Source organism: Elaeis guineensis, chromosome 2, assembly GCF_000442705.2.
Source record: "Elaeis guineensis isolate ETL-2024a chromosome 2, EG11, whole genome shotgun sequence".
NCBI lineage: Eukaryota > Viridiplantae > Streptophyta > Magnoliopsida > Arecales > Arecaceae > Elaeis > Elaeis guineensis.
In genome coordinates, this window is record NC_025994.2 from 8,214,848 (window position 1) to 8,229,361 (window position 14,514).

The 14,514-nt window shown below is 38.2% G+C and overlaps 1 protein-coding gene across 1 annotated transcript; it reads left to right on the forward strand.

Moving 5' to 3' along the window:
* The first annotated feature begins 414 nt into the window (after positions 1–414).
* On the forward strand, positions 415–11,273 carry LOC105060672 (coatomer subunit gamma-2). Its single transcript, XM_010944469.4, has 18 exons — positions 415–609; positions 988–1,082; positions 1,197–1,247; positions 1,356–1,469; positions 1,559–1,759; positions 1,842–1,943; positions 2,788–2,895; positions 2,966–3,199; positions 3,949–4,199; positions 4,292–4,463; positions 5,246–5,401; positions 5,532–5,582; positions 6,088–6,228; positions 6,298–6,495; positions 6,665–6,796; positions 6,883–7,056; positions 10,033–10,272; positions 10,742–11,273. The coding sequence occupies exons 1-18, from the start codon at positions 558–560 to the stop codon at positions 10,934–10,936; spliced, it is 2,667 nt and encodes an 888-aa protein (XP_010942771.1). The 5' UTR covers positions 415–557; the 3' UTR covers positions 10,937–11,273.
* The last annotated feature ends 3,241 nt before the right edge of the window (positions 11,274–14,514 follow it).

Below are 14,514 nucleotides of genomic sequence, written 5' to 3' on the forward strand. Positions count from 1 at the left end.
ATCCCTCCCTCTTGGGTTGCATAGTTGGGCAAAACTTATATAGTATGTATTAGGAAGTTGATAAGTATGCATCATTTGGCTATATAGTATGTAATGATGAATATGATATTTCAAAAATTTTATATTAATTTATTTGAATGTATGTATTAGGTTATTAAATGATTAATTTTTTAAATATATATTATTTATTCTTATATTATATATCGTTAAATATTATATTTTAAAATTTTATATTAATTTATTTAAATATATATTGATTTATTAGATAATTAATTTATTTAATATATATTATTTAATAAAAAAATTTATCATTCAACAAAAATATGATAAAATAGAAAATCCAACTATATCTTCTGGAGAAATTCCTAATTTTTAAACTTCTATCATTCGACAAAATAGAAACCCACCCATATTTCCTTCTGGTGCTCGCCGCGGTCCCTGCTCTTTTCCATTTTAAACCTGAGGGCCTCTCGACGGGCAGCGTACGCGGGCTCTCTCCACTCCTCTCGCACCCCGTCTCTTCGAATCGCCGACCTCGGCGGTCGCACGGTTCCACCATGGCCATGGCCGAGCCTCTCGTGAAGAAGGATGACGATCGGGATTATGAAGGTCGGTTTCCAAACCCCAGTATCTCCCCTCCTCTCTGCCGGTCTCTGTTCTGGAAGCGATTTCGCCGATGAATCCGTTTCTACGAGATTCCCAACTGGTAGATCTCTCAGATCAATTGCTTCGGATTTCAGATTCATGGTTCTTGGATGAGGAATGCGGGCAATTGATTTGGTTTCGCGAGATCTGTCGTTTCTACTGTTATGCGGACGAGATTAGGCTTCTTCTTGTCAATTCTCTTCTAATGTGGGGATCATTGCCTTCAGATCCGAGGCATCTCGGGCGAGATCCCAGTTTGTTGAGGATAATTGTGTCTGTTTCATTGAAACTTTGCTGTTTTGAGGAGTAATAATGGTGTTATTGTTGTTTCCTGTGTGGTAGATTACTCTCCGTTTCTGGGTGTTGAGAAGGGTGCAGTCCTTCAAGAAGCTAGGGTTTTTAACGATCCTCAGCTAGATGGCAGAAGGTGCTTGCAGGTTAATAAGCTACAAAGTCTTCGATTTGTGCTTAAATTCTAGATCTCTGTTATTTTGTTATGCGTGTACATAACTTATAAATGAGTTGTTCGACCTTTTTTGGGTAATGTAAAGGTGATCACAAAGCTCCTGTATTTGCTTAATCAAGGAGAAACTTTTACCAAGGTTAGCTTTTGATGTTATTGATCTCTTTATGCCACTATGTTGGGTTGTTGGATTGCTCACAGATTCATGCTTGAGCTATTGTGGACCTTTCTCATCAAAATATTGCAGGTTGAAGCCACAGAAGTATTTTTTGCTGTGACAAAACTATTCCAATCCAAGGATACTGTGTTGAGGAGAATGGTTTATTTGATGATCAAGGAACTTTCCCCATCGTCAGATGAGGTTGGTTGTATAACTTCTAAGCACCTCAATTTCTATATCTAACATCTATACGATAATTTGGTATGGACTAATTTAATTGTACGTGGAAGGTTATTATGGTCACAAGTTCATTGATGAAAGACATGAATAGCAAGAACGACATGTATAGAGCCAATGCTATACGTGTTCTTTGTAGAATTATTGATGACACCCTTCTTGCCCAAATGGAGAGATACCTGACGCAAGCCATTGTTGACAAGAACCCTGTTGTTGCCAGTGCTGCTCTTGTTAGTGGTATTCACTTACTTCAGGTATGGTGGTGTGTTTCCTGGTCACGAGTGATAAGTTTGTTGCCTAAAGCAACTTCTTACTTCTGTTTCTTTTATAAAATAGACAAATCCAGGAATTGTGAAAAGATGGACCAAAGAGGTACAGGAAGCTGTCCAATCAAGAGCTGCTCTTGTACAATTTCACGCATTGGCTCTTAATCACCAGGTGCAATGAATTTTTTTTCTCAGTTGCCTTGATCAAGTTGCTAAGAACTTCTGGACCTTCAATAGTATGGACTAAAACATTTTTGAGGAATTTCAGAAGATTTTGATGTGTAAGCATGATCATATAATTTATTTTAAATCTTATTCACTGATATGCTTAAATGGCTAATGGTAGTGAGAAATTGGAGCACATAATTTTAGAATAAATAATCTTGAGAATTATGTGCAGGATACTATTGGTGTATAATAGAATTAAAGTGCATGTTAGGCTATAATTGTCACTTTGAAATTTGCTCCTGCTTCCTCTTTGTTGGGTGTTTTTCAATACATGGACATTGAAAGGCTAAAGAAAATTGGAGCAGATGGTTTGGCATGTTAAGTTGGGTCTTGGCAGAGAAAATTTATTCTCTCATCCTGCTGCTTGCCCTTTGACCCCTTTTAACCTCCTAGTATGAGCATATGATCTAGTTGGTTTTGATGTGAGGCATGGTTTATGCTGGATTGATTAGTTTTAAATTTTCATTTACTAATTACTGGTTGATCCACCTTTTTTTTTGGTTTCTTTAACATCCATGCCTTGCAGGTTCCTTAACGGTACCTCCATCAAATGTTAAATTCATAGACTACATGATCTCTTAGTTTGCTACCAAGATTATACTCCAGTTTTTTTTCCATGCTCTGATGTTGTTAAACTTATGTTATCCGAGTTATTGTCAAGTTTTCCCATGTCAATTCAAAAAGGAGATTGTAATAAAACAGTCTTTTGTCAGATATACATCACTTGTTCAGTGTTCTGAGAAACCTCTTGGATGTACATATTAATTGCATATTTTTGTAACTTGCAGATACAGCAAAATGACCGCTTGGCTGTTAACAAGCTTGTTACCAGCTTGACTAAAGGATCTCTTCGCTCGCCCCTAGCCCAATGCCTTCTAATTCGGTATACTAGCCAGGTATTTCTCTCTTTCTTTAATAATATTGAAGCATATGTGGTATATGGGAAACTAAAGGGCATATCTTCAGGTGATTAGAGAGTCGAGTATGCACATGCAAACAGGGGAACGTCCTTTCTTTGATTTTCTTGAAGCCTGTCTGCGACACAAGGCAGAAATGGTGATACTTGAAGCTGCAAGAGCAATAATAGAGTTAAGTGGTGTGACCAGTCGAGAGTTGACACCTGCAGTCACAGTTTTACAGTTATTTTTGAGTTCATCCAAACCAGTTCTTCGTTTTGCTGCTGTTCGCACTTTAAATAAGGTTGGCTCTTAATGTTCTATCCTGAAAGGGCACCTGATTATATCTTTCTTCTATATTGTGTGGACGAGGTTTTCGGCTGATTCGAGTAATTCAATATATGCAAATATTACTAGTGATTGAGCAAGAGTTGGACATGCCACATTGGATCTTGTCATCATGTAAACTCCTTTGATTGCTCCCTTTGTTCTGTCCTTATAATGGAATTTCCAACTAGCTACTAGTTTAGTTTCCAAAAGGAGTACTCCGCGAGTTTCATGAAGACACTCATTTATCATGAAAGTGTCCTTATCAAATCTGGATTGGCATTACCAGCACGTGGTCAGGATCCCAATGTGTTTTGATGTTTCCATAACTTTTCCTTAGCTTGTTATGTACAACTAAAACTTCTATAACCATATAGATAGTCATTTGTAAGTGTTCCACTACTGACTTCTGAAGTACTTTGACTATGCATATATGCAAATAATTAGATCTGTAAATTCTAAATTAATGAAGATAACTAGTTTATGACTCATTCTGAATTATTTATTTCATTCCTTGTTTCTTTTTTAAATGAGCTATCATTGAGACATAGTAATATGTTCCTCACTGGGTTTGTTTTTCTGCAATAGAAGATAAATTATGTTTTGCTTAGTGAATTTCCAAAACTATCTCAACTAGATACTGTTTGGTTGGGTTCTGTATATATTCAGTGGATCAACATTTTATAATTTGATATACTTTGTTGTTTCTCTAATGATGTCTTTCAGGTGGCTATGACACATCCTTTGGTAGTTACCAATTGTAATATTGACATGGAAAGCTTGATCTCTGATCAAAACAGAAGCATCGCGACTCTTGCTATAACAACACTCCTAAAAACTGGCAATGAATCAAGTGTAGATCGCTTGATGAAACAAATAACTAATTTCATGTCAGATATTGCTGATGAGTTCAAGATTGTTGTTGTGGAAGCAATAAGATCTTTGTGCCTGAAATTTCCTCTGAAGTACCGTTCACTGTATGCAACCTCAATTTGTACAACCTTTGGATTCTTTCTTGTCTTTAAAGGATAGCACAATTAATCATTTACTATTTTTATATGTTATCCAGGATGAACTTCTTAAGCAACATTCTTAGAGAGGAAGGGGGTTTTGAATATAAGAAAGCAATTGTTGATTCTATAGTCATCCTTATCAGAGATATACCAGAAGCTAAAGAAAATGGCCTATTTCATCTCTGTGAATTTATTGAGGATTGTGAATTTACATATCTGTCAACTCAGGTAACTATTATTTAATTCACTGTTCTTTTCTTACTGCTTTGACAAAGCTGTTCTGTTGTTTGGTGACTGCACCAACATTTATGGACTCATCATGGTTATATTATGGTTGTGTGTCCTAAGTTATAAAATAAAATATGGAGCCTAGATTCTGCAACCAAAATTAGAAATGCCTCCGAGGCTTCTCTGCATCATTTATACCAATGATGCCACATAGAAGCAAGGCACAGTCATCTCTGAATGGAATGGGCAAGCTCAGCATAGAAGAGGAGCCCATCATAGAAGCCAGTAGCTAGTGGTGACAGCTTCTGAGCTTTCAACAGGAACATGACTATATGTAATATGGTCTTATTTCTTGATGCTTATTTTAGCTTAAGATGAATGCAATAAGGATTGCATGAACTTGAGCCATGAATCTTATGTGATGACATTCCTACTCATGCATAGGTGTTTTAGATTTCACTATAGGATCTCTCTTACTCATAGTTGCATTTTCCAGGAATGCCACACCCAATAGTGGAGTGATAGTGTCAGATTGAGATGCTATTGTGAAACATCCTCAAACCTGAATGAATCATAAATTGATTAATAAAACCAACATTACATAGATGGGGCAAGAATTACTTAATTTTTTCAGGAGAAGAATTGTTATGGATCTCTGCATAAATGATATTGAAATTAAAATTCTAATAAGTGGCCACATTTGATGCTACTAGGTGTTTCCATACTCTCTCTGATCTGTTTAGTTGATTTGATTATTGACTTTGTTAACATGTTACTTCTAGATACTTCACTTTCTGGGAAATGAAGGGCCAAAGACATCAGATCCTAGTAAATATATACGTTGCATTTATAATCGTTTGATTCTTGAAAATGCCACTGTTCGAGCTAGTGCTGTGAGTACGTTGGCAAAGTTTGGTGCTTGGATTGATTCATTGAAGGTGCTGCACTGATCCAAGTTCGTTTCCCTATTTAATTGCAAGTCTGTCTAAATTCTTCCCCTCTTTATTTGCGAGTTTCTTCAGCTGATGAGCCAAACTTGTTTGTATCTGTTATGGATATGTTTTGCAGCCTCGCATATTTGTTCTTTTGAGGCGTTGCCTTTATGATAGTGATGACGAGGTAAGCTTAAATTTAGAAGGAACCTCAGTTTCTCTTCATAATTTATAAATCTAGGCTGCATGGTTACATTGGCAAGCTTTTGTCATCTAAATTTATCAGCAGAACCTTTTCTTATCTTCATTGTCATTCAGTGAAAATCACAATTGTTTTATAAATAGACATGCTTTAATGGCATATGCAATGGACGCAAATATATGGTAGCTCAGACAAAATTCTACCATCTGAAATAGATTTTGTGATGCATACCAGATTTTCTTTCTCCAATTTCTGCCACAACACTCCATCTTTCATTTTATTTTGAATTGCCCTCTTTCATGGATTAGGATGCATAGTAAAACCCTTGCTAGGCACAACTGTTATAAAGCTGATCTCTATAATTGTTGGATAAATCTGGTTCATAAAGATTTCAATCATGACTCATGACCATGTTTTTTATGTATGAAGTTTTTATATCTAAAAAACTGATGGAAATGGTCTTCATTTTTATCTATTTTAATTACCATAGGTTCGCGATCGTGCGACACTTTATCTCAATATGCTCGGAGGTGATGCTTTGGCTGGTGAAAATGACCAAGATGTTAGAGAGTTCCTCTTTGGTTCATTGGATGTGCCACTTGTCAATTTGGAAACAAGTTTACAGAATTATGTAAGTGTCCTCAGAAACTTGGTAGCTGTTGTTCTGCCATCACCTTATTTTTATTTAATTGAAATGCAGGAGGCTTCTGAAGAACCTTTTGATATATCAACTGTTCCAAAGGAAGTTAAGTCGCAGCCCCATGCCGAGAAAAAGGCTCCGGGTAAAAAGCCTACTGGTTTGGGAGCTCCTGCCACCAGTCCGACAACGGCTGTTGATGTATATGAAAAGCTTCTTTTGTCTATTCCTGAATTTGCTGGCTTTGGTAAACTCTTCAAGGTTACTCATTCTGACTCTGTCCCAAAACACCCCCTGCCCCCCCCAAATACCTCCTCCTTCTTCTTCAGGAAAAGAAAAAACTCTTCTCTCTTCCATCCCGCCTGCAACTTTTAAAATTTTCTGATTGATATATATATAGTGCATTGAAATATTTTGTTCTTTTCCTCAGTCATCTGCACCTGTGGAGCTGACGGAATCTGAAACAGAGTATGCAGTTAATGTTGTCAAACACATTTATGATGGGCATGTTGTATTCCAGTACAATTGTACAAACACCATTCCTGAACAGCTACTTGAAAGTGTAATAGATATTTTCCAGTTTAAATATTTTTTGTTCATCGTCATTTTGAATCCTTTTCATTTGTTTCCATCTGGCAATATTTCTAGGTCACTGTTTTTGTTGATGCTTCTGAAGCTGAGGAATTTTCAGAAGTTGCATCAAAGCCTCTTAGAACCTTGCACTATGATTCGCCAGGGCAGAGTTTTGTGGCTTTTGAAAAGCCAGAAGGTGTTCCTGCTGTGGGGAAGTTCTCAAACTTGTTGAAATTCATAGTCAAAGAGGTACTTTTAGAAAATTTAAGATTACATTGTTTACTGCATCCTTTTGTACAATGTTTATGCTGTATGAGATCTTGTCACAATTTTTTAGCTGATGAGTGATGAAAATAAACGCATGGTAATAGAAAGTTTACACAGCTGCAAGGTTAAATTGTATTTCATCACTAGCTCTGCCTGCCAATTGAAAAGGAATAGGAAAAATACAAATGCACTTGTAGTTTACCTTTTTCTTCCTAATGTTTGCAAAGACACTTGTCTCCTTGTGATGGTGAACAAGAGTTTTAACCCTGCTTGGATTTTGATTGAAGTCAGCATCAGTCCAAGCTTCCAAAATTTGGTTGGTGTTCAGTTATCAAAGGGACTCTGTTCTACATTTTTTTCTTTTCAAAAAAAGTATTATTGTCTTAACTTTTTAATAAACAAGAAATTTTATTTTTTGGGGTAAATATTAGAGCATTTTGCTGGTTTTTTATTTATCTCTTTCTTATAGGATTTTTAACCTGTCTTCTGTCCTGGGTGAGCAGCAAGAATTTGGTAACAAATATGTGGTTCATGATTTATCAAGACTTATGATATTTAGATTTTGTTTTGATCAAAAGAAAATAGTTGTATGAGGTAAACAAGATCTAATTTATAACCACAGCGGTAACCAAGAAACTTTGTCATGTATTTAGCTTTTTACTTGCTTTAGTAATCTATCCTTATTTATAATTCTGTGCACGTTTTCTAAAAATTCCTCCCTCTTTTAGACCCTAAGGGACATACCTAAGCTCATTTACGTATCAGTGGATTTCTTATTGGGATTGGTCGTGAACTGAGTCATCTATTTTCCTCAAATTCATCTTCTGCCTGTTCAACTCATTGAATATTTTTTTGCCTTCCCATTTCATCATTTTCTCCATTTTTGTTTAAAGGTGAGTGGACCATTGGCACCATGATTTTTTCCCCTGTATAGTTAAGTGGTCCATTTGAATATAGCAAGACATTGCCAGAAACACAAATGATGTGCAGGAAGCCAAAACCTATTATCCTGGTCCAAGAAATTGACTCCATCTGAAAGTGCATCTCTCATTTGTGTTATTGACACCTATGTTATACATAACCTTTAATTTAACCTGATACACAAACCCAAAACTCTTTAAATGGATATTGATATGACACTTAGATAAGGATTTCCAAGAGAAATATTTAGATAGTGAAAGAAACACTTCGATGCAATGAGTCTGAGTCCATGTAACAGAGATTGGCACTTGCTCCTTTACCTCCTGGAAGGAAAAAGGTTTTACATGCAACTGAAATCTTGATTTTGGCATTAAGCACCACCACTGGAAATCAAAAATCACATATTTAATGGTATTTAACCTATGCATCATGGGGATGCAAAAATGAATTGATGGTTTCCATTGTGCGACTGTGCTAAGTACATAATGAGCATTTAAATTGAGAATCCACCCTATTGATCATGATCTACACATGTTAGAATATATATAGATTGAAATCAAAAGATATAATGCTATGATCATTGCAAAACATGGTTTCATATTTTTTTTATCCATTCATTTTTGTCCGTATGATGCATATGTTTGAGACCAGCAAAATACTTGATTCTTGGATTCTAGGCATTTTTAGTGGTATAGGTCATGGTCAACAGTGTGGATCTTCACTTTGGATGTCCCATTATTGATTTTTGGTGTTGAGAATAGTAAATGCTATCTTAGAGAAGCAAAATCTATCTCTTAGCATAATATAATAACATAGAACTGTTTTCTTATTTTATTTATTATTTTTTCTTAAACTTGTAACTTACTTGCCTGGTTGCTAGTACCCTGTAAAATTCGTGATCCTTTTTTCTGGAAACCCCCAGTGAAAAAAATTCAACTACAACCCCCTATAAAAGGCCTATAAACGGTACTATTTAGCTGGTTATGGTGTTAATGATCATTGAGAAAATTTGATGAGGCAAAGTGATTTTTCCCTAGAATCTCAAGTGAAGTAGAATTGGATAGATCCTGACAAATAAACATGAGTGGATGCCACCTTGCAACCAGTCTTTAGGAAGAAAAAAAAATTAGCCTTTAATGCATGCTCTATAAAAAGGAAGGATCTGTTAACATCCAAAAATTTTGACTTTAAAAGGATTATGAGCTTCACCTTGGTTACATTTTGTCCATCGACCTCAATTTGACTTTAAATTGCGTTCATGTTATCTCATATATAGGAAGGCGTGGATACTCAGGTTGATTTCAGCTTCTATTTTTTCTTTGGAAAAAAATCTAACCATTATATGGGAAATTCATATTGCTGAAGGTTGGAGGAACTGGGCTCTCTTGATTCGATCTACCATGTCTAACCTACCATTTCAGCTGATCCTTTGGTCCATGTCCATTCTCTCTTTACCTCCACCTATGTCCTACATAGTGCTCAATTTCCTGAATACTTCTTTCAAATTCCAAAATTGGAACATGGGATTGCCATCCACTTCTTTTCTCATCTTGATCACCCCCATCTGTTACAAGGCTGTGATTGACATGGGATAAGTTAGATAACAGATCAGCAGTACCCATGTGGCTGTTTCAGATGCACTAATTTTTCAAATCCTATGATGGTGTACCTTAAGGTGGGTGGAGGTGAATGAGATGGGAATGTGGGTGGGAGGCCTGTGGTGGCTATGGGTTTTTACTCTCTCTGGACCCTCTTCTTTCCCTCCATCAATTTCCACCTATTGTGCCTATTGCCATAGATAATGACTACAGTCTCTGTATTAGTTCATACTATAAAATATAATGGGTGGCCCCTTGCAGTGCCTCAAATATACTAAAGAACAGGAAAAAATCTATCTAAAAGATCATGAAGACAGAAGTTGATTTGTGGACATCACTGTTAGTGTTTCTTTGTAGCCATTTTATCTGAGCTAGGCTGAGCAAGGTCAATTTTTAAGGACGTTGTGCATGATGTTGATGGTTAGTGGACATGCTTCAGGTCGATCCAGCTACTGGGGAAGCAGATGAAGAAGGTGTTGAAGATGAATACCAGCTAGAAGATCTTGAAGTTGTTGCAGCAGATTATATGCTGAAGGTAGGAGTCTCCAATTTCAAGAATGCTTGGGATAACATGGGTGTGGATCGTGAGCGTGTTGATGAGTATGGACTTGGTGTCCGTGAAAGCTTGGCTGAAGCTGTTAGTGCTGTCATCAACATTCTTGGCATGCAGGCTTGCGAGGTAGGTTGCTTCTCACTGAAACATTGTCCAATGGTAAACCTAGAATTTCAAAATATGACTACATATAGCTGAACACATTAAATGATGCCTTTATGGGTTACTTCGACACATCATCAAATAGTGCATATCTGAATGTTCTTTTTCTGGTTCTTTTATTCTGTTATTCTTTTGCAGTTTGTGAGCTCTTATTGCCCTCGATTCAGTTGCATGGCTATTTCTTCAAAAATTTTCCTTTCAAAATCTGGCACAAAAACAAGCGTTGACTTAATTGTTAGAAACTCAATGCTGCTTAAAAAATCTGAACAAATATGCATTCAAAATTCTCATATATTGATCCATCATATTTTCACACAAGAAAAGGTGCATTCCAGAATTTTTTGAAGCCTTTAAATTTATTTCTGTTGTCTATTTTTTCCTGATTTTTGAAGGAAGTAATCATGATTTAATTGATCATGTCTGTTTCTGGCAGGGAACTGATGTGGTTCCAAGCAATGCACGTTCACATACTTGCCTTTTGTCCGGCGTATTCATTGGTGATGTGAAAGTGCTAGCTAGGATATCATTTGGGATTGATGGTCCTAAGCAAGTGGCTATGAAACTTGCAGTTAGATCTGAAGATCAGTCTATCAGTGACACGATCCATGAAATTGTCGCTAATGGCTAATGCTAATGCTATCAAAATTTCACTTCTCCACACAAGATGGATGATTTTGAGGATCTGTTTTTCTGAGTCAGGATTGATACAACATAATCATAGCAGCCAAGTGAAGGAAGAACATGCAGTTTCAACCTTGAAATGGGGTTTTTGAGTCCACTCTAAGATGAAGATGTTACTATTTTTTTGAACTCCAGGATTTTTTTTTGTTGTTCAATGATGAATGATATGGGATTAAGTTGTTACACCTTCTGAGACTGATGCTGTGTTCTACCATACTCGGATAGGGAATACGTTACGACAAACCTTTTCTACCAAATGAATAGGATGTCTAGTTTGGATGCTAGTTATTGGTGTAGATATTAAAAGCAGATGTGAAAATGGGTGATCTTACCTGTTGTTACATGTGAATTTAATTCGGAACTCACTTCTGATGCTTATGGATGATCTTACCTTTGCTACAAATTATGTGAATTTAATTCGGAATTACTCCTTGCTGATGCTTAGAGAAGTTAGACTTTGTATTTACCATCAGTCTGGTAAAAGAAGAGCTCCTGGGGGATTGTAGTCATTTCTTCCAGGAAGCTGGCAGATAAATGTTACTGCTCCTGATCTTTGTAAAGTTGTGCATGTCATTAGAGCTCCCAACGGATCTATCACCTGTTCTCACTGCGTCCATTTAAGCTAGAAATTGGCAGCTCCCTTTGATGTATGTGACTCGTGAGCAATTTGGGATGTCAATGAGTTTGGGTTGAGGCAAGGCAACTACAGAAGACTAGGTGGTAGGTCTGACCTGAGGCTCTGGGATTTAGATCCACTGGGTTGTATCACAAGGTCCTCCTGGACAGTGGCAACAGCAATAACTGTATCCTAATCAAATTTCCATTCTAGAGGATATCTTATCTGGTTCGCAAGACTTATCATTCTTTCCTTCGTTCTGTTGTCTCTTACCAACACTTCATTGTTCATATTCTATGTGGTGCCAGCTACGATGCGTTTTGTCTCTGTATGTGTCATGTTGTACAAACATCGTCCTTGTTTGTGGAAACATTAACTCTTATAAATTTTACATAGACCCAACTCAATTAAATAAAGAAATACTTGTAACGATCAAATGACTCAATTAATCAATTAAGACTCGGTTTCACTCAACTACTTAGTAATTTGCGACGTCCAAAGCTTGAGTTCGGTGATTTCATCATACTTTTGGCTATGTGGGAACTCATCTCAAGTGCTTGATTTTTTTTTTTCCCTTTCTTTGCTAAATTTTATTATGAATTCTCATCCATGGATTTTGTAGTTAGTGGCTGATTGTAAGCCTTTGATAGTTTTGCTGCTTCTTGTTGTATGCAGTCACGTAAAACAAAAGTAAATACCTATGAGAGCCATTCCGAGGATCTTTATAAGTTATCTCTGATATCAGAGAAGATTTGTTTGGAAATTAATTTCCTTTACGTTATCATTCTTCTTCACCAAGACTTTTAACTTTGAGTCAATTTTCTTCGTTAACTTGCCCTTCAATTCTTAGAATATCTTGGACAGCTAATTCAGTTTGTGGTGGATTCTGCGGTGCGTCATGTTTGTCTTTAGTTGGCTGGACTCTAATGTTCGTCGGAGAAATTTTGTGGTGCCTCCTTTGGTGTCTCTCACTTTCAATTTCTTTATCATGGCTTTGTCACGTTTTGACAAACACTTTTTAGGACGCATCAAAAAACAGATAACACTTTAAAATTATGGGAGCTTCAATACATATGGAAACCTTTTGACTTGAAAATGTTGCAGTCTATTCCATTTAGCTTTGATTCTTGAGAGAGATTGTTCAATAGCTAACAAAGTGTTCAAGTTCATCTAGCCTGCTGAAAATTTTTGTAAGAGTTCATTGTGTTAGAATTCACAAATCCTTCTAGCTATAACTGTTAGATGGATGCCTGGCCAGGACATCACCTCTCAAGTTTTTTCGATACCGTGCGATGCAGCAAAAAGAAAGAAAAAATAAAATAAAACAATCAAAATACATGGATCAACCACAAAAGGGCTCACCTCCACGGGGCATGCAAATTTCACTATGAAAAAAGAAAGTTTACAAGAAGAGATCTCACTCTCAACTCTCATACACCCAATTTTTCTCTCACAAAAAATTCTCCCTCACAAAAATTCTCTCTTGGAAGACCTCCTGAACCCCTGAAGCGACCGCTGTCCGCTGCCCAAGAACTCTACTCCTCTCAGCGTCTCAGCCCTTCTCTCTCTTCCACAGGTTTTCACGGGTCCTTTGCGGCGTAAAATCGAGCTTCAGCACCAAGCGCTCTTCCGTTCCGGGATCAGGGCCTTTTATAAGGCTTAAACACCAATTAGATTCGTATTAGGATTCCTAAACCAAGCCATAAAACCCCAGATCAAGCCTCGGACCATCGGATCGTCACCGGGAGTCACCCAGGCCGTTTGATCGCACATCGGTCTACGGAACAGTGCTGTGGGCCGTGCGAAATGGATGGAAAACGGGTCAGCGATCCACAGACCCAGTCGTGGATCACCCGGTCCACGGTGGATTGGGATTTGGGCTCCCGGTGCGGCGTGCTAGGCTGGGCCGGCCTACGCATGGGCCTGGGCCGCGCCCCGCGTGCCCAGGCCTGGGTCGACCCACGCGCCCGTGCACCCAGGCCTGGACCGAGCCTGCGCACGGCCACACCGCCGCCGCTCCACCGGCCACCAGCGGTCCTCTGCCGCTTCGAGTTTCATATCAACTTCAAAAGCTCGTATCTCCTCCGTTCGAGCTCCGTTTGAGATGATCTTGATCTCATTGGACTTCATTTTTCATCGCGGACCTTGCTGTAGGCTCAATATGAATCGAATCTCGAGGCATCAAATCCGAATAATTTTCATCTCAACTTGATATTCGGTCTCCGCCTAACTTCGAGAGCTTCTGGATCTCCTCGCTCTCATGCCCTGAGACAATCGCCTGCTGATCATGAATGGACAAACATGAGAGTCGAGCCAGGTCGCTCGATCCCATCTCCATCGTATGCTGTGCTCCTCCTGACCTGAGACCTGCTCGGGGCATCATCCTACGGCAATAGGAATCTCACTTTGCAACGTCGTCTCTCATCCTCTCGAGTCTTCTGTCTCATGCCCGATCCACCTCCACCTAGAGCTTCATTTCGCTCTGGGCTCCACCTCGCTCCCAAAGCTCCACCTCTCACTGGGCTCCCTGTCAGATAATAATGTCCTCTGCTCCCCTTCTTCCCCTCCAGCACAATCCTATCGCCGCGTAGCACCTTCAGGATTCCTCCATCGGCTACCATCCTATAGCCTCTCAAATTCAGTCTACTCAGTGAGATAAGATTCTGTCTGAAATTGGGTATATATCGGACCTCCCCCAATCTTCTCACTGCACCATCATGTGTCCTCCAGCTGACCGTTCCAATGCCTCTGATCGCACAGCTCAATCCATCCGACAGATATACAGTGCCTTCACTATTCTCCAAGGAGTCAAACTACTCTTCTCTACAATATACATGATGGGTGCATGCAGAATCTAATATCCACTACTGAAAAGAAGTAGATATCTCGTCAGATATCTCCAAGACATC